At 43.6% G+C, this 20,086-nt stretch overlaps 1 protein-coding gene across 2 annotated transcripts in view; it reads left to right on the plus strand.

Moving 5' to 3' along the window:
- Chka (choline kinase alpha) overlaps positions 1 to 20,086 on the plus strand; it is a 50,030-nt gene that overhangs the window by 21,800 nt on the left and 8,144 nt on the right. The window contains exons 3-6 of one of the 2 annotated variants that reach the window (XM_021216095.2): positions 4,149 to 4,202; positions 14,241 to 14,354; positions 18,924 to 19,057; positions 19,446 to 19,550. In XM_021216095.2, the coding sequence (XP_021071754.1) occupies positions 4,149 to 4,202; positions 14,241 to 14,354; positions 18,924 to 19,057; positions 19,446 to 19,550 (407 nt within the window). The remainder of the gene's footprint in view (positions 1 to 4,148; positions 4,203 to 14,240; positions 14,355 to 18,923; positions 19,058 to 19,445; positions 19,551 to 20,086) is intronic. The other variant, XM_021216099.1, reaches the window with a different exon arrangement.

The raw sequence follows: 20,086 nt of genomic DNA on the forward strand, positions 1-20,086 counted from the left end.
ATGGTTATGAGCCACCATGTGGTTGCTGGGATTTGAACTCCGGACCTTCGGAAGAGCAGTCGGGTGCTCTTACCCACTGAGCCATCTCACCAGCCCCACATTACTTTCTCTATGCATTTCACTAATTCACTAACTTAATTTAATCTACAAACCATCCTGGGCCCAGACTCAGAGCACAACAACATGCTATTTTATTTAAACTCACAGATTAGTCTCTGTTGCTGGAGTTTAGTCAAATATATTTTTCTCATTAATTATTTGAGGAGTCTTTTATTGAGAATTTGCTAAAATAAAATGTTAAGTCGATTTTTTTCTGGGTGTTCGTTTCAGTGAGCTTAGAGACAGAAACTTGTACTAGTTTGGAATAATAGGTAAGTCAAAGTAGATAGCGTGTATGCATGTAAGTGCTAGGGACTGAGCCAGAGGCCTCAGCTGTGCTACGTGGGAGTGCTGCCACTGAGCTCTATCCAGCCCCAAAGGAGGCTTTTCAACCTAAAGTTACACAGCAGCAAATTTAATCCGGTGCTGTCTGTCACCCTATGCTCCAAGGTTGTCTTCCCTTTTCCTATCCCCTGTTGTGCATTTGGAGTCAGCTCACTGTGTATCCCTGACTGACCTGGAACTCACTGTGGAGACTGGCATGGCACTGAATCAGATCCGCTGAGTGCTAGCATGAACTACTGAAAACACGTTTCCATTTTCTTATCAAGGCCCTGGATAGATCCTCCTGACGGCCAAAGCTAACAGGAACATTTGCTACTTTAATAGTCTAAAACCAAGCTAAGGACAGTGGACAAAGAAAACACAAGCAAACAAGCAAGGGAAAACTTACTTAAGCTACAAAACCAAAGGCAGTGCTCCCTGGCAGCACTCCTACTCTCCAGAGTCCTTCATCACTTTTCTTTTCTTTTTTTTCTTTCTTTTTTTTCTTTCTTTCTTCTCTTTTTCACTTTTCTTTTCTTTTCTCTTCTCTTTTCTTCTTCTTCTTCTTTTTTTTTTTTTTGTTTTTTTGAGACAGGGTTTCTCTGTGTAGCCCTGGCTGTCCTGGATCTCACTCTGTAGACCAGGCTGGCCTCGAACTTAGAAATCCGCCTGCCTCTGCCTCCCGAGTGCTGGGATTAAAGGCGTGCGCCACCACTGCCTGGCCCAGAATTTATATTTTAATACATTTTTATTTTAAATTTAAGACTAGGTCAATAAAAAGAAAATCTTTACAGGGACAGGGGAGACAGTTTAGTAGTTAAGACATCTTAAAGTACACACAGAGGACCCAGGCTCAGTTCCTAGAACCTACATGATGGCTCACAGTCAAGTATAACTCCGGTTTAGGGAATCCAACACCTTCTAGCTTCAACAGTCATCAGACACCTGTTCATATCCATATTCAAACACACATGTACACATATGATTAAAAATAAAAGCATAGAATAAAGAATTTTAAGACTACATAAATAGATATTATATAGGGCCATTGAGAAGCTTAGCGAATAAAAGCATTTGCCATGCTAACCTGATAGCTTGAGCTGAATCTCTGGAACCACAGTGGAAGGAGAGAGCTAGTTGCCAAAGATTGCTCTCTGACTTCCTGCACACACATAGATAATAAGGTAACTAATATTAAAATTTGGGTAACTTTCAAGTTAGTTGGAGGAAAATTTAAAGTTGTACTCAATGTTTAAACCAAATATTTTAATACCCGCCTTAAATAAAATTGTGTCAGTAAAATAAATTAGTACACAATCTAAATTCCTAATTTGCTTTCTGTCTGGACAGTCTTTGGGATTCCCATACAGAGTAGGTGTCTGCTTGGTGCACCTTAGAAGGTGTCTGCCTTTACACAAGTTCATGGCCATCTGTCTTCTTGCTTTGAGATTTCCTGTCCTTTCTCCCAAGTTCCAGTTCATTCTGTACTGAGGAAATAGAACACGGGACTACAGAAGTCCATCTTGTCTTTGTGATGGTGCTCTTATAGTATAGATCATAGGTTCCACTTGGAACAGGATGGGGTGAGTGGGTGTGGGAAAGGAGCAATGGAATTTATGTCCACATATTGTAACAATATATTTAAAAGGACCGGTTTTGGGACTAAGCTAGTTTGTATTTTTAGGTAAAGTGACTTGTTTGGAGAGCACCATTAGACAGGGAAAGGACTTCTGTTAGCTAACAACCTGTTAACTGTTTCCCTAAGCTACAGTTAGAGCAGGAACAGCATAGGAATAACCATAGTCACTTAGGGTTTTGTACAGGTCAAATCCCGTTACAGCAAACTTCATAGGATGTGAAAATTCTTCATTTGTCCTGACTTTCTACCCTGTATTAGTATGTAATTATCAGACCATAGAAATTGTTTTGTTCTAACTTTTCTTGAAGAAAAAAAAGCACAAAGAGACATTTAGCCCCATTGGGACTCCTGATTGACATGCAGTCAGTTTCCCCATCCTGAGTCAGCTCTGAGGCACTCGGTGACTCCTTGAGCATGTTTACCATGTGCAGCACAGTGGAGTGTCTGCTTGCCTACACCAGCCACAGCAAAGAAGCATCAGGATTGTTTGTGTGTGCTTTGAGGGAGCACTAACAGTAAAAAAACAGAGCCTGTCATTTATGAGGAACCCATAGATCCCTTGAGATAAACTGCGGGTGATACCAAAACAATGGAGCCAGTGCCAGAGTGCTCTGTGTATAAGAAGCAGTAAAGCTTTCTAATCCCAAGTCTCCTCAGGTTGACGCACTGTCAGCAAAGGGCAAGGGCTATTGGTATATTTTGATTTTTGTACCTTTCATTGTAACGGGATTTAACCTATAACATCTAGATTTTCATCAGAGAAATGCAGATTACACAGATGAAAGTAGCACCCATGTTTGCACTTACTGCTCTGTTAGAGATGTACTCACCCGCATGGTATGTTACTATTGCACATGTGTAAGCACCAGTGTTAGGAGCCTTTTGCAGATAGCTTTATGAACATGGATGTTTACACTGTCTACTTTTATAAAGAAGTAAGATAAATGTACCTTTTATACCAAACACATTAAGATATCTGTTGGAATGTTATTGGCATATGATGGTGAGAGCGGTTGCTTTATCACAGGGTGTTTTGAATGCTGCTAGAGTAGCTGGTGTTGCTTAACGTGGCATTTTTTTTTCCTGTCCACACTTTCCACCCTTGGTACAGGTGTTTTTGATAAAGCTGTGGAATGGCAAGGTATGTTTTTTTATGGGATGTTCAAGAATCTGTTAGTTTAAAATTCTTTTATGGAGGTTTCCTTTACAGGATACCTTTTGGGTTTGGCTCAAGTAAACCTGATGTAATTGTAAGATAACAGTTTTGAAGGCAGCTGGCTGTACAATTTTGACAAAACTCTTATATTCTGATTTTATTTTTTCCCTTCCCATTATTACTAAGACAGCGTTTCCATTTAAAGCACTTGGGGTGGGGGGAGCTTTAAGAAATAGCCCAAGCTCTTAATCCCAGTCGATGATCCAGTCTGTTCTTATTGTTAGAAGCCTGGTTGCCAGTAATTTGCAATTTCATTAAGGAAACTGATATAATGTGGCAGTTATCAGCTAATCCTAGGGCTTTGTTAAATGCACAGTCCTCTGTTTACAAGAGGAACAGTTGAGATTGAACTTCGACTGGTTGGAGCAAAGGGCTAGTCTGGGCAAGTGGCAGGTGGGTAGAGCTCACCCTAGCTTTATCACCTGCTTCCTGCTGTCCTCTTTGTCCATGTTGTCTGCTACCTGCAGCCCTCCGCAGGCGTGTTGACATTCCTGTTTTGCAGGTTCGCTTGAGAGAACCACATAGCTAATTCAGGCAGAGCTTTAGAAGGCCCGATTGGAAGAGAGCACTCTCTAGTGACTTTCCTCTAACAGTGAAATTGTGAAAGGTACATGGGGACAGCCATGAGAGGCACAACTCTTTGGTCTCAGCAGTACATCCCTTTCCTTGTAAAAAGATGAAGCATTTGAAGGTTTTGGCACAAGTGCTGGAGACTGCTGGTGCCTTTAGACTACGCTGGTCACCTGGGGGGCCAAAAGCCCTTGTTAAATATCTGAGGTGTTTTGTGAACACCCTTTCTGTCGTTGCAAAGTTAGTGTCTGCTCAGAGTGCTCCATCTCACCGGAAGTGTTTGCTTTTTCTCATTCATAGAGGTCCTGTAATAAAGAGGGATCCGAACAAGCTCAGAATGAAAATGAATTTCAAGTAAGTAATCGAGTCCCTTCTCATCTGCATGAGCTGTAAACTGGTGGTGTTCAGCCTTACCGAATTGTGGTTTGGCAGACCTGGTTTCTGTACTCTTAACTTTTTCAAAAGAAGGGCTCTGGACAAGTTGGAACCAGGTCACTAAGGCTGAGCTGCAAGGGGCTTCCTAACTCCTTAGGGTAGGGAGTTGGATTGTCTGTAGTGACAATTTCTAAGCAGTGTTTGAGATGCTGAGAGATGCAGACTTAGGTAATAATCTCTGATACTCTGCTGTAGAGACACCTGTCTCCCCTGGCAGTGTCTCGCCATCATTAGGAAGCAGATCTTTGCCTGGTTGTCTGACTGGCATTCTTGCCCGTAGGAAGTGGCAGTGCTTGTCCTGGGTTTGGTAGCCAGGTTGGAAAGGCTTCTTCCCAGATTCTGAAATGGAGCCAATGACACTGAAACACATGCATTTGAGGGAACTTGAGACTCCAGATGTGAAATGAACTGTGGAGCATGGGCACCTTGTGAGCATTCTCTTGTGTATTTAGACTTACAGGGAATGGGCACTTGTGTGCACATGATGGTCAATGTGACATGACCAGCTGGCCACCCTGGAAGGTTCTGGACTGTAAGCTGGTGCTTCCTGCTTTCCCTGTCAGGTTGCAGCTGCAGTAGCAACCCAGTAGCAGAGCCCCCTGTCCCAGAAGTTGGCTGCTTTGCCTGCTGGCACCCACATTCTTGTTCATTCCTCCCTTGGGTTTCAGCTGCCATCTTCAAAGACAGACAATCACAGCTGTCCCTCCCCTTTCTTCTCAGGACCTGCTCCACAGGGATCTGACTTTTCCTGTGATTTGGGGTTGGCATGTACACAGTTACAGAGTGTAGGGAGAGTTGGTTTCCATTCCTCACTGAATTTCTCAACATCTCACTTCCTTGGTGAGATGGTTGAGCAAGTAAAGGTGCTTGTAGCCGCCTGTTTTATCCCCAGACCCACATAGTGTAAGGAAAGAACTCAAAATTTATCTTCTGACCTCTACATGTGCATACACACATACAAACACGTGCATACATAAATGCAAAAACAATTAATTGTCCTCCTTGTCTCACTATTGCTCCAGAGCCCACAGGTCATCCCTTCATGCCTTCTGCAGAGGACATTTTCTATCTAGCTGTTCACAAGTGCTGCTGTCTCCTGCTTCTTCCATCTTGCATCCAAACATTTGACAAGAGAAACCCCAGCCCACATGATGGTCCTCTTGCCTTCATCCTGGTCTGTGGGCTGTCTGCTTCTTGCCTCATTATGCCAAGATTCTGTAACACGTTGGAGTCCCTTCTGACCCCTGTCATCGTTCTGTGGCCAAGATTCTCTGTTCTCCACTGAATCCCTCCTGAACTTTTCCAATTATCCCTTCTGATGTCCTCTCCCATAAGTGTGCCCCGACTGTCTCCAAGAGGTGGTAGGAACCCTCTTTGTCATGTGGGGCTTAAGCAGTTACTTTGACTTCTTGGAGGTTTGTAGTGCAGACATTGTTGCCTCCATGAATATTCTCCACTGGCCGTCCTTCTAATGGACTGACTATGCCTCTGAGGCATTCCCTCCATACATCCTCAGTGCTTTCTTCTGATTGTCAGTTCTGTGCTTACCTGTAACCCCTACCATGCTGAACCTAGCCATCTCCATGCTTGCCTTTATTGCACTGCACTCCACAACCTGAGCTGATGCACTCTAGAGAATCTCCCATTTGGGAGAGAGAGCTGGTGTTCCACCTCAGCAGTACTTACTGTCTGGCAGCCTGCTAAGCCTCACCCTCAGGTTTGCCTTGGGTTCTGAGGTCTGTTTTCCCTTCCAGCTTCCCTGTCTCACCCTAGGCATGCGTATGAAACTCAGTCTTTGGCTGCTCATCCCTTATCTGACATCTACTCCAACCCCTGCTCTTTTGTGCTGCCTTCCACTGGCAACCCCTATGGAGGGAATCTTTGTCTTGCATTCAGCAGGCCCATCTTAGTTCTTTGGGCTTAACGTCTCAGCTTATTGTCACAGTCCCCCATTCCTTCTCCGAGGAGCCAGATGCTCTTGCTGGTGCCCTTTCCACCCCAGGGTCATCTCTGCAACTTTTCCTGATAACATTTCTATTTTTCTTTTAAAAATGAATTTCTTTATTTTAGTCTTTTCTAAGTCTTTTTTAAGTTTTAGGGGTTTTGTTTGTTTTAAAGCCATGATTCATTCCTGTGATCTCAGTACTTGGAGGCTGATGGAGAAAGATTGAGATGGGGCTAGAGAGCTGACTAAGAGGGTTAAGAGCACTGGCTGATCTTCCAAAGGTCCGTCCTGAGTTCAATTCCCACCAACTACATTGCACTGAGTTTGAGGTCAACCTGGGCTGTGTAGTAAAACCTTAACTGAAAAAATCCTAACACTTCTCTCACCTCAGTTTGGTTGTGTTGGGGATTGAATTCAGGACCTCCAAACCACCAGCACTTTAGAGGCGGGAAGACCATGAGTTCAAGGCCAAGACACCCCCCCCCCCACCATTTCAATCAAACAAAAGATGGTAGCACAGGCCCATAGTCTCAGCTACTTGGAAGGCTGAAGCAGGAGACTCACTAGTTAGAATACAGATAGAGTTTAAGGCCAGCCTGGGCAGTTTAGTCCAATCATGCTTCAAGATAAAAAGTGAAAAGCAGGAGCCTGGAACGGTGGCTCAGAGACTCTATAGATCACTGGCTCCTCTACAGAGAGCCTAAGTTTGATTCCCAGCACCCACATGTTAGCTTACAAACAGCTGTAACTCCAGAGTTCCAGAGCATCTGACACACTTTTCTGGCTACCCTGTGCAGAAAAATTGCAGGCTTCTAACTTCACTGAATACAGTATTACACATGCTCTTTACGCTCCTTGGCGTCTTCCATCCAAGTCTTTCTCCCTTTCTAATACCTGCTGGAGATTAGTATATGTAGCTTCGAACTGACACTGTTGATCTAGGGTCATCATCCAGGACTCTGCAGCAGCATCTCTACCTGTTTCTTCTTTTTATCATTAATTAATTAACTAACTTCTGGATTGTAGTTTCCCCTTCCTTCTCCCAGTCTCTCCTTTTCCCCCCCCCCCCCTGATTCCCTCCCCTTCTCCTAAGAAAAATGGAGTCCTCCCATGGATATCAGCCTACTGTGGTATATTAAGTTGCAGAAGTTGCTTGTTTCTTTCTTGTAAAATGTACATGAGTACTACTTCTGCATGTACACTTGCATGCCAAAAGAGGTCTTCAGACCTCATTACAGATGGTTGTGAGCTTGGTGGTCGCTGGGAATTGAACTTTGGACCTTTAGAAGATCAGCCAGTGCCCATAACTGCTGAGCCATCTCTCTAGTCCTCCTGCGTGCTTCTTAATGACATAGTTTCCACTATCTTTAGCCTTCATTTTTTTCAATCTTTGTCTTGCTACTTTGCTTCTTTTCATATATCACTTTTTCTTTGACCAATGCTTTACTGCACCTGTCTTGATCTTGATCTGCCTTGTGAGGATTGGTCATGCCCATAGAATGCCACAAGAAAGAGAATAAATTAAGATTTATTTATTTAGTATATATGCCTGCACACCAGAAGAGGACACCAGATCCCATTACAGATGGTTGTGAGCCACCATGTGGTTGCTGGGAACTGAACTCAGGACCTTTGGAAGAGCAGTCAGTGCTCTTAACCTCTGAACCATCTCTCCAGCCCACAAATACATTTTTTTTTCTTTTTTTGGTTTTTCGAGACAGGGTTTCTCTGTATAGCCCTGGCTGACCTGGAACTCACTTTGTAGACCAGGCTGGCCTCAAACTCAGAAATTCGCCTGCCTCTGCCTCCCGAGTACATAAATTTTTTTAAAAAGGAAAAAGCAAGCTGAGGCTATAGCTTGCCTGACATCATGCCAGCAAGGGCACACCACCATGCCCACCACCACGCCCAGCTTTTTCGTAGAAGTTCTAGGGACCAAAGTTTTACACATACATGGCAAACCTTTTACTGACTGGGTTCTCCCCTAGAGAACTAAAACTTTATAGAGGTAATGAAAAGTATAAGTTTGTTCCTTCACCCATCTAGATGTCTCTCTTTCTTTTGTTCACCCTCTCCTATCTATCCATGTACCCCTCACTCCTGAAGCTCTCGTTTTTTAGTTTTGTTTTGTTTTTTAATTTTTCCTTTTTTTTTTCTTTTTTCTTTTTTCTTTTTTCTTTTTTCTTTCTTTCTTTCTTTCTTTCTTTTTTTTTTTTTTTTTAAGATTTATTTTATTCTAATGTAAGTACACTGCAACTATCTTCAGACACTCCAGAAGAGGTCATCAGATCTCCTTACAGATGGTTGTGAGTCACCATGTGGTTGCTGGGATTTGAACTCGGGACCTTCGGAAGAGCAGTCGGGTGCTTTTACCCTCTGAGCAATCTCACCAGCCCGAAGCTCTCGTTTTTATCACTAGCACCTTGTACATTGCCACATCAGCAGGCATTTTGCTTTCCTCCCTTTGGACCCTCATAGCATCTGTAGCTCCTTTTTCTATAAAGGCGGCCATCTTGCCTCCTCTTCTCCCTTGTTTGCTTCCTCCCACTGCCCAGATTTGAGTTAGTTGTTTGCAAGTGGCAGGTTATGTGAAATGTTAGCATTTTTGGTTTGGGGATGGGGGGTGGGTTTAGAAAGCAAAGTTTCATTATGTTGCCTAAACTCAGTAGTCTTATCAGGGGCTAGGGTGTGCATGTTGCACCCAGCTTGCTTTCTGAATGAAATAGAATAGAAAAAAAAAATCAGGAAACATTATGTTGCTGTGAGGGTGAGTGTTGATTGATGTATATACTGTTCGGTTGTGTTTGTTGATGGATAAATGATAATTTTAAGAAATTTTTCTTTCCTTTAATATTGTATACATGTATATTATGTATCTTTATTTATTTGTACTGTATTTATTTGTTTTTGTATTGATTTATGTCTGTGGATGATTTGCTTGCAAGTGCCCCATGTGCGTGCCTAGTGCCCTCAGAGGTCAGAAGAGTATTAAATCTGAAACGAGTTAAAGATTGTGAGTGATGGCCGGGCGTGGTGGTGCACGCCTTTAATCCCAGCACTTGGGAGGCAGAGGCAGGTGGATTTCTGAGTTCGAGGCCAGTCTGGTCTACAGAGTGAGTTCCAGGACAGCCAGGGCTACACAGAGAAACCCTGTCTCGAAAAACCAAAAGAATAAAAAATTANAGGGCTACACAGAGAAACCCTGTCTCGAAAAACCAAAAGAATAAAAAATTACAAAAAAAAAAAAAAAAAAAAAAAAAAAAAAAAAAAAAAAAAAAAAAAAAAAAAAAAAAAAAAAAATGTGAGTGATGAGGGTCCTGGGAATCAAACCGATGTCTTTTGCAAGAACAAGTGCTGCTAACCTTGGAGCCATCTTCACTCCTTATATAATATATCTCAATCATGTAATCTCAATTCTATAATGTATCTCGAACATGTAACCTCAATTATATAATGTATCTCAATCCCCTCATTCCTCTTCCACTCCTCCAGACCCTACCTAACATGTGTCCTCTTTATGAAAAACAACTAGAGTCCAGTCCAGTTAGTACTGCCAGCATGCACATAGATGTGGGCCATCCATTAGAACATGGGCAACCAGCCAGGGCCACATAATTGGAGAAAATTGACTCTCCCTTCCATAGAAACCATTAACTGCCAATAACTGCTAATAACCCCTCAGCTAGAAGTGGTACCATGTAACAACCGTTGCCCTCCGGTTTGGAATGTTGACTGGCTTGCTTTTGTGCAGTTCTTGCTGTAGAAAACCACAGGTGCTGTGAGCTCCCAAGTGTAATAGCCACGCCACGTCACGAAGACAGCTTGTTGCAGTGTTCCCGCTCATCTCCTGGCTAGTACACTCTTTCCCCTTCCCCTTCCTTGATATTTCCTGGGCCCTCGGGGCTCTTACTGTTGTGACTGCTTCGAGACCATTTCTTTAGAGAGCGAGTTCTCAGGAATAAGCTAGTTTCTCCTTTGCTCTGAGAGTTTGCTCAGTGTTTAAGGTTTCAGTGTATGTTGCGTCACATATTCCTGTCTGTCCCACAGGCTGCTCCTGTCTGTCCTGGTTGCCCAATTGTGCAACCACTCTCTTACTTCCTAACTGCTCCAGACTTCCTCCATCAGAACTCAGCTCATGTGCACCCTGCACTTAGGGGCTTAGTCAGTTCAGTGTTACGTCCTTTCATAACCTGTCTTCCCAGCTTCCGTCCCTTCATGGCCTTGACCCCTTCTGTTTAGTCATTTCCTAGTTCTCTTTGTGAGTTCCATACAGACAGGGCCTGGTGGGGCTTATTCTTTGGTTCCCTGATAATTGGCACAATGCTGAATATTTATTAAACATTTTGTGTTTTGAATGAATGAATTATTAAGTTTTATTTCTGAAACTAAAGTAAGGTATTGATTTCTCCAAAAAGGTAGCACTAGCTGGCCCAGTGATGATATGGAGTTATGGGCTGGGGGCCAAGCCCTGTTTGTTCTGACCACTGTTCTCTTGCTTCACATAGCCACCAGGGAGAGCATCAGGGGCTTGAAATTGCTTATATCTCTCTCTGGGCACCACGTCTGTGTGCAGGATCATGATGGGCTCTGCAAGAGTCTAGGTAGAATATTAATCCAGGTACCAGTGACAGTCCTGCCATACATATAGGCAGGAAATTTAAGAGTAGCTTGGACAACCCCAGCACTTGGGAGTCAGAGGCAAGCGGATTTCTGAGTTGGAGGCCAACCTGGTCTACAGAGTGAGTTCCAGGACAGCCAGGGCTACACAGAGAAACCCTGTCTTGGGGGGGGGGGGGAGTGGCTTGGACAAAATGCAAAGGTTTTGTCTCAAACCAACCAGAAAAGGCTGGCAAGATGGCTCAGTGAATAAAGTCAGCTTACCACTAACACTAAGCCTAACCACCTGAGTTCAGTCCCCAGCGCCCACACGATGGAAAGAGAATACCAACTCCTGAAAGTTGTCCTCTGACCCCCATATTGTGGCATGTAGGCAGCCACAAACATGCACATTCTCTTTCTCTTCCTCTTTTACTCTCTCTCTAATTCTTTTCTTTTTATGTGGACAGTGCTTGCATATCATGTACAAAACCCTGGATTTCATCAGCAAGCATTGTAAGAACTGGGCATGGTGGTTCACACTTTTAATCCCAGCAGGAAGGAAGATCAGAAGTTCAGGGTTAGCTATAACCAGTTCAGGGTCAACAAGTGCTACATAAGACTGCCACAAGGAAAAGAAAAGTACAAAACTTAACATTTCCGACGAAGTTGAGCCTTCATGGTCATTGTAATCACTCTGCAGTGTGGGAAGTTGGAAAACAAATTTTAATCATAACAAAAGTCTGGATTTTTAGACAAAAGAAGCTTAGAAATTATTATACTGAAAGTTAGAATGTGGGTGTGGGGGAGGGGAGTTCTACAGATGACATATAGCTAAAGGAGCCGTACCTGGTAGTTTGCCTACTGTAGAGCTCAGCCCAGGATCCTCTTGTTCAGTTACGGTCAGGCTCTGCTTGCTTTTGCAGTTTCCACTGTAGGAGGCGCCGAGGAGACTGCTCCCAGCCTACAGGGGAGAGGACTACAGCAGAGGACACCTTGAGGGCCTTCGCTTGAGCTCCCCTGAGAGTCTCTGCAGTATCGGGCTTCAGGTCAGACAGGGCTGCAGTAACTGTCCCTCCTAAACCAATGTGTTACGAGGGTTAGATGAGCAATAAGAACATTTCATCTGCTGAACCTCTAGGTATCCAGGGTTATCAAAAAGATACAAGTCCATGCAATACCCAATTCCTTAGTCTGAACAAATTAATAATATCTACATTGTCAGATACACACACTTGCAATTAATAAATACAGATTGAGCCTCACAGGGTATAATTAGACTAATATGGGGATTATACAAGATTATAGTTAGGCTGTAATTGTAGNATTAGAAGCAAGCATTTGTCCACACAGAATGGGAAGTGATTGACTTATGATTTTGTGCGCTCTGAAGGCTTTGGAAACAGCATTTTGTCCCTTTGTCTTGTCAGCTGTGGTATTCTACCATTGCCTAATGAACTCGTCCTCAGTTTCTGGATTCAGTTTTTGTCTGTTTGTTTGCTTTTTAAACCTTCAGAGCTGAGGACCCAACGTAGGAACCTCAGCCTCTTAGGCAAATGCTCTAAAATGAGCTAAACTCCCAACCCCCTTGAGTTTTGTAATGTGAATGCTGTAAGCATGACTATCTGGGATTGTTTTTACCCATAGCATATTTCATTACAAAAGGTGATCAAATCTCTGAGTTTGAGGCCAGCCTGGTCTACAGAGCAAGTTCCAGGTCAGCCAGAGCTACACAGAGTAACCCTGTCTCTAAAACAAAACAAAACAAAACAAAACAAAGAGCAATCAAAATCACCTGAAAGCTGAGAAGAAGGGGGAGAGTTGTGATTTTAGGAGGGACACACGCACACACACACCTCTAGCCCTGTTGGTGTGGGGCTGGGGCCAAGTGAGACACTTGACGGGTGGAGGCTCTAGCGCAGGTCTGGCTACCTGAGTCTGAGAGCCTGTAAGGTACTAGGAGAGAACTGACACCCAAGAGTCGCCCACTGATTTCCATATGGGCTCCGTGGCATAGAACTGCCTGCCTGCAGAAAATAACGTTTGTGAAATTGAAGATGGAATCTGAGCTAGGACCTAAGACAGTAAATGAACAAGGCTCTGTGAGAGAACCAAAGGCCCTTCCACCCACTATGCTTAACAGATGACAACTCACACACACACCCTACCTAATTTGCTGTTTTCAGGGTGACAGGAATGAATATGAATTGGGTGAAAAGGTGGTTTTTGAAGTCATAGTTCTATGAGTTATTAGGACTAAAGATAGAAGATGGAGGGAGGAGGCTGGAGAGACATTTCAGTGGCTAAGAGCACTTGTTCTTACAGAGGACCTAGGTTCAGTTCCTAGTATCCACACAGTAACTTGAACCATCCAGAACTCCACTTCCAAAGAATCCAGTGCCTTCTGACTTCCTCAAGCACCAGGCACACACACAGCACATATATTTATGCAGACAAACACTCGTACACACAAATAAATCTAAAGAAGAGCATAATGGCTTTAATTTAACAGAGACAAGAATTGAAATTCAAAACTAGAATCCACAGACAGGCAGGAGGCCTTTGGAGCATTCAAGCTCTCTAGGTAGTCAGTGGAGAGGCCCTTAAGTCATCTTCATCAGAATGGATGTTTTTGTCTTTGGTGAGAGGCCAAGGGTGAGACTCAAACAGTTATGTTGTAAAAGGAATAGACACAATAAAAGCAGTGGCCCTTAATAAGCCAATTTATAAAGTGACTTGCTTTGGAGAGTACCATTTGACATGAGAAAGGACTTCTGTTAGTGAATAACCCAGTCACTGTCTCCCTAAGATACAGTGAGCATAGTAACATAGGATAACCAGAGGCACTTAGGACTGCACGACCTGGAGCTAGAGTTCCAATTGGTAGAGTCCTTGCATAGCGTGCCTGTAATCCCAGCAGAACCAGGAGAAACCATGTGATACATAGTTCATGGCCAGCCCGGGCTGCCTGAGACTTTCTCAAAACAAATAGTATGAACACAACTCTTTTAGTAAGATACCAATTTTTTTATTTGTCTTAAAGCATTTTCTACAGAGTATTAGTATATGATGTATTGGGTTAGAGAACTTTTTATTCTTAACATTACTTGGAGGGAAAATTGTGTTTTTGGAAATAGTGACTTAAATTTAATTTTAAACATCATCTGTATAGTATAATGCTGTGAGCTAGATCCTGTATAAGTCCTGTGTGTGTGTGTGTGTGTGTGTGTGTGTGTGTAAGTGTATGTGTGAGAGTGAGTGAGTGTGTAAAGGGGGATACTGAGGGATGGAGGGAGGGATGAAGGAGAATCATTGCCATGCCAAAGAAGGCCTAGCAGCCTGGAGGACCCTGCTCCTGAGACAGTACTTCCTGTCTAGGAAAACACTAATGCCTGCTATGTTGCCATCTGTTCTAGGGGGCTGAGGCGATGGTTCTGGAGAGTGTTATGTTTGCCATTCTTGCAGAGAGGTCACTTGGGCCAAAACTCTATGGCATCTTTCCCCAAGGCCGACTGGAGCAGTTTATCCCGGTAAGATTATGGAAACCACAACAGAGTGGACTCTCTTTCCTTCTTGTGGCAAAATAAGAATACTAAATGTCATTTGAAATACTAAATATAGATGACCTTATCGGCCATCATTAGGAAGAGAGGTCCTTGGTCTTGCAAAGATTATATGCCCCAATATAGGGGAATACCATGGCCAGGAAGCGGGAGTGGGTGGATTGGAGTGCAGGGTGGGGGGAGGGTATAAGGGACTTTTGGGATAGCATTTGAATTGTAAATGAAGAAAAATCTAATAAAAAAATGGGAGGGGGGAGCGGAAAAAGATCTGGCACCACAGTCAGGTGTAGTTGGTCCACTGTTATCAGGGAAAGTTTGGTGCCTGTGTAGGTGACTGTTTCAAAATGTACGGGAAGTGTTGTAAAAAGGCTTGTTTTAGTGTTGGCCGGAGAAGTAAACAGATTTATACCAGTTACGAGATTAACCTAATTTTTAAAGAGAAATTAAAAAAAAAAAAAAAGAAATACTAAATGTGGGAAATACTAAATGGAAGCTGGCTCAGCAGTCAAGAGCTCTTGTTGCTCTTTTGAGGATCTGGGTTCAGTTCTCACTACTGGCTGGGTCCAGTGCCCTCTTCTGACCTCCATGGGCACCAGGACATGTACATTGTGCACAAATACACATCAAGATAAAATTCTCAGTCACCGAAAAGAAAGCAAATAAATCTTAAAAAGTTTTTCAGTGTGACCTGTGTAAATAAACTGGGTCATAAGTAAAGCAAGGCAGGGGAGCCTGTGTTGGGGTGAGCTGAGGTAGTAGACTGCTCCCCTAGCGTGCCTAGCATTTAAACCGTGTAACGACCTTTCCTTCCTACACAGTCACAGTCATGCAACGTAAAGTTATGTGTGAGAGGATGCAGACATGGTCCAGCACTTAAGATCACTGGCTACTCTTCCAGAGAACCTGGGTTTTAGTTCCCAGCACCCACATGGTGGCTCACAAGTAGAATCTGTTACTCCACTCCAAGAGATCCAGCATTTTCTTCTGGCCTTTTTGACACCAGGCACACATGTGGTACAGACAGACATACATGCAGGCAAAACAACTGTACATATAAAAATAAATCTTTAACAAAATTTAAAAAGGTGTGCACGCACACCACACACACACACACACACACACACACACACACACACACACACGAGTCTCACTGTTTTGTTGCCACTTAAACTTCCTGTTTCACCTTATTCTTGGTTTCTGGGGTCTTTTTTATGGAATGGAGCAGCATTCAAACTGCAGCCCCTTATCTTTCCTTCTTGTCTTCATCATCCTCCCTCTGGTTCTGTCTTCCCACTGTTCAAGATCTCCTTCATTCCATTTTGCTGCTCTGGCTCAGTTCTTGTTTCCAAGGTGTTAGTATTTTCCTTGTCTTGTCCTGGGGTGGCGGCAGCTGCTGCCCCTGCTGCTGCCCCTGCTGCTGCCCCTGCTGCCGCTACCACCGCTGCTGCTTCTGTTGTTGTTGTTTGCCTTAAAATAGGATTTTTCTGTGTAGCCCTGGCTGTCCTGGAACTCACTTTGTAGACCAGGCTGACCTCAAACTCACAGAGATCTGCCTGCCTCAGCCTCTGGAGTGTACCACCTCCCAAGCTAGATTTTGTTATTGTTGTTTTGTTTTGTTTTGTTGTTAATAAATATAATCTTCCTAGAACTCCTTCAACATCCTCGTGGAACATTGAGCTGTGGCAAATAGTATCTCAGTCAGGTGACCTTGTACTAGGTCCTGGTTCCTGTTTGTTGTTGGGCAGGACAGCCCTGTATTCAATAATTCTCATAGACAGCACCATGAGTCAGGGCAGAAGAGAGTCACTGTGACTCTTGTTTTTACAGAGCTTACACTGAAACACATGGGAAATTCCTCTTCCTCCTCCTCCTCCTCTCTCTTCTCTCTTCTTTGGCTTTGAACTCAGAGATCTGCCTGCTTTGTGCTGGGACTAAAGATGTGTACCACCACTGCTGGGCTTAGATGGGAAATCTTTAATCAAATCTCCAAAGGGAGGGAGCAGGGAGACTGTGGACCATGGATCAGGTTGACCAACCATATAAGGAACCCATAGACACAAATGGATGCAGAAAACTATTGAAACTCAAAGCCTTGCATTGCAGTGAAACCCAAAACAAACAGAATTTCTTAGGACATGCAGGACACAGTGGAACCCCCCTTTAATCCCAGCACCTAGGAAGAAGTGGCAGGCTGATACCTGAGTTAGAGGACAAGTTGGTCTATATAGGAAGTTCCAAGCTAGGCAAAGACTGAAAATCAAGGCTCTGTAAGTAAGTAATTCTTCAGGTCTGTTGTACAAAATGGTGCACATCTAGCACGTGGGAGGTGAAGGCTGGGGATCTTCATCCTGTGCTACATTGGAAGGTTTAAGGAAGCCTTGGATACTTGAGACTCTGTTTTATTGTTTTTTGTCTTTTTTGGTATGTATCTTAGCTTCTTTCCTATATAAGCATAGTCATCCAAATAAACAAATATGTATTAGTCTCACCAGAAATAAAAAGAACAATATATAGCACATATGGTTATATATAGTACATAATACTTAATAATTAATGAGTGGGTTCCTTGCTTATGTGCTATACTTTTTAAAGATGTATGTATGTATGTATGTATGTATTTATTTATTTATTATATGTAAGTACAATGTAGTTGTCTTCAGACACCCCAGAAGAGGGCATCAGGTCTCATTATGGATGGTTGTGAGCCACCATGTGGTTTCTGGGATTTGAACTTTTGGATGAGCAATCAGTGCTCTTAACCACTGAGCCATCTCTCCAGCCCCTGTGCTATACTTTTTATTGTCGTATTATGAGTGTATTTCTTCTACATAGAAAGAATATGTTAAACCAGACTGATGGCTCACATGTGTGATCTCAGCAGGCTGAGGCAAAAGAATCATTCCAAATTGGAGGCCAGCCTGGCCTTCACAGTTGAGACCCTGTCTAAAAACAAGCAAGAAGGCTGGGCATAGTGATGCATGCCATTAATCCCAGCACGCAGGAAGCAAAAGTAGGATGATCTCTGTACTTGGAGGCCACATCCTGGTCTACATAGTAAATTCCAGGCGAGATAGTGAGACACTGTCATAAAGCAAGCAAAAGAAGTTTCCTATAATGAGTGTGTTGTGTTTGTGTCAGTCTGGCAGCAGCTGTAGAGGAGTGGCCCTGAATCTCTTGGTTACATCATTCTTCTCTTGTGCTTGATCTAATCCTGTGTTGTTTTGTTCCTTGCAGCCCTAGGAGCAACAGGTTAAAACATATGGTTTAGGGATGTAATAGGCTTAAACTCCCTAGCTTTGCTCAGAGCACTGTGCTGTTACAGTGGCCTAAGGACATGTTTCTGGGAGTACGTTCCTTTTGATAAGTGCTATGTATCGGAAGCAGCATTTTTTTAAAGCCTCATGAGCAGTCCTCAGAAGTATCTGGTGAGTGGCAGTCTATTGTGCATGGGTTGTTGAGAATGCTGTGGAAAGGATTCCAGAATTGAGAACTAAGTTCCATGCATGGTTCTTGGGTTTAAGTGTGAGACACCTCCAATTGTTGAGATTTACCCTGGATTAGGTAGGCCATCGCCTTCACTCTGGAAGCAGCTCTTGAGAGAGCTGAGTGTCATTCCTATTCTATGCAACAGGAAACAAGGCTCTGGGGAATGTAGTCACATGCCTGCCTCAATATCATATCTTTGAAGCAAGAGTTTGAGCAGGGTCTCTGACTGGCAGCACTCCATCCTACCCTGTACCTGCTGCTGTGTACCTTCAGGGAGACCACGCCTTGAAACCTGCAGGAGTACAGCTTGTGGGGAGAAGCCAAGAGGATTTTCTAGACCACAGGATTCCTTGAAAACCCTGTGGAAGGGCTGTCAGGAATAGCCAGGCCTCAGGCCATATCAGGGGGCAGCACAATGTCTACAGGCTAGGATTTGACCTCCATGCCCACCTTTCTCCCTAGTTGTTACACTGACACCTGCTCCATAGCAACCCACACAGCGGGTGCAGTTGGTAGCCATCTTGAACCTAGGGCCTCCCTGATAGGAAGATGTTCAGCTACCAGCTTTGACATGTGATAACGTGAGCTGTAGCTATAGAGATCTATCACATGTCACATGAATGGTGTTTCTTGTTCATTAAAGGAGGAATTTCCTTAGGTTCTTAATGAAATAGACCCGCTCCTTGCTGTACACCCTGCTCTGAAACTGTACATTCTTATCAACGTACACAGTGCTCCTCTCTATACAAGTACCATGGCACTTACTAGGTCATCACCTGTGAAGATGCTATGTCTTTCTTGTTTTGGAAGGCAGGGTCTCATTATGTAAAACCAGACTGGCTTTGAACTCACAGACCTGCCTGCTGTTGGCTCTTGAGCTTATTGGGATTAAAGGCATGCACCACCATGCTGGATTACTTAAGAACATTTTGTGCACTGGGTGAGACTTTAATAACTTATTCTAACTAGTTCCTGGTTCTAAGGTGATGTGGTCTTAGTACAGTTGTTAGGTTGCATGCATAAATGGCAGTTCCTGATTCCTGTTTCTAGAGCCGGCGATTGGACACTGAAGAATTACGTTTACCAGATATTTCTGCAGAAATAGCTGAGAAAATGGCCACATTTCATGGTATGAAAATGCCATTCAATAAGGAACCAAAATGGCTTTTTGGAACAATGGAAAAGTAAGTGTGGAGATTACTTCATCCGCATCACTCTTATCCTGGTGTCTATGGCAGTAACAGAAGTGAGTGCCAGGGCGGTCAGAGACCCCTTTGGTTCATTGGTGTGCGTGCCATTACTTGTCATGTGTGTCTCATGAATAAGTCTTTCTTGCATGTATCAGTCAATTCCTGGACCAAGAATGAAGACTTGTTTGCAAAATTGCTATCAGGTGGGTGGGTGGAAAGCTAACTTCCCTGAGTACTGAGGTCCAACCACCCCCTCCCTCTTTCCTGGAGAAACTGGGCTTCCTTGGGACTGGGACTGGGACTGGCTAGAGTTGGGTGCTTGAGTGAGGCCTAAGAATATACCTGCTCAGCTTAGCACTGGTCTTTGTCCTTCCTATGGCAGATACCTGAATCAAGTACTAAGACTCAAATTCAGCAGGGAGGCCAGAGTTCAGCAACTGCACAAGTTCCTCTCTTACAACCTGCCTCTCGAGCTCGAGAACCTGAGGTGAGTATAGCCTTCTGTCCCCTACCCTGCTGTGGTAGCTCCCCATCTACAGAATAAATGCTCTCTCAGGAGTAAGTCCTGGTGAACAGGATGGATTAAACCTGGGAGTCTCTTTTTCTTTCTTTTTTTTTTTTTTCCTGAGACTTGGGTGTCCTAGAACTCACTTTGTTGACCATGCTAGCCTCCAACTCTAGAGATCAGACTGCCTCTGTCTCTGCTGGGATCAAAGGTGTGTGTGACTACAACTGGCTTTTGTGGGTGGGCAGGGTGAATTTGTCTTTGAAAGATGTTATTTTTATTTTCAAATCTGAACTCATGAACATGATATCCTCTACAAGTAAGTAAATAAGTGAGCCTAATCATTGAGCCATATCTCCAACCCTGAATGTCCAAGGTGAAGTGAGGTTTTTTTTTTACCTAGCACAGGAGTGATGGGTAGAGGTAGTAGGCCAGGGAGATGGAAGGCTAAACTTAAGCATTGGGAGACACGGAAACTCTTGAGATTGGTTTCTGAGTAGAAACCCCTGTTGTGTCCT

This window comes from Mus pahari, chromosome 1 (genome assembly GCF_900095145.1).
Source record: "Mus pahari chromosome 1, PAHARI_EIJ_v1.1, whole genome shotgun sequence".
In the NCBI taxonomy this organism is placed as follows: domain Eukaryota; kingdom Metazoa; phylum Chordata; class Mammalia; order Rodentia; family Muridae; genus Mus; species Mus pahari.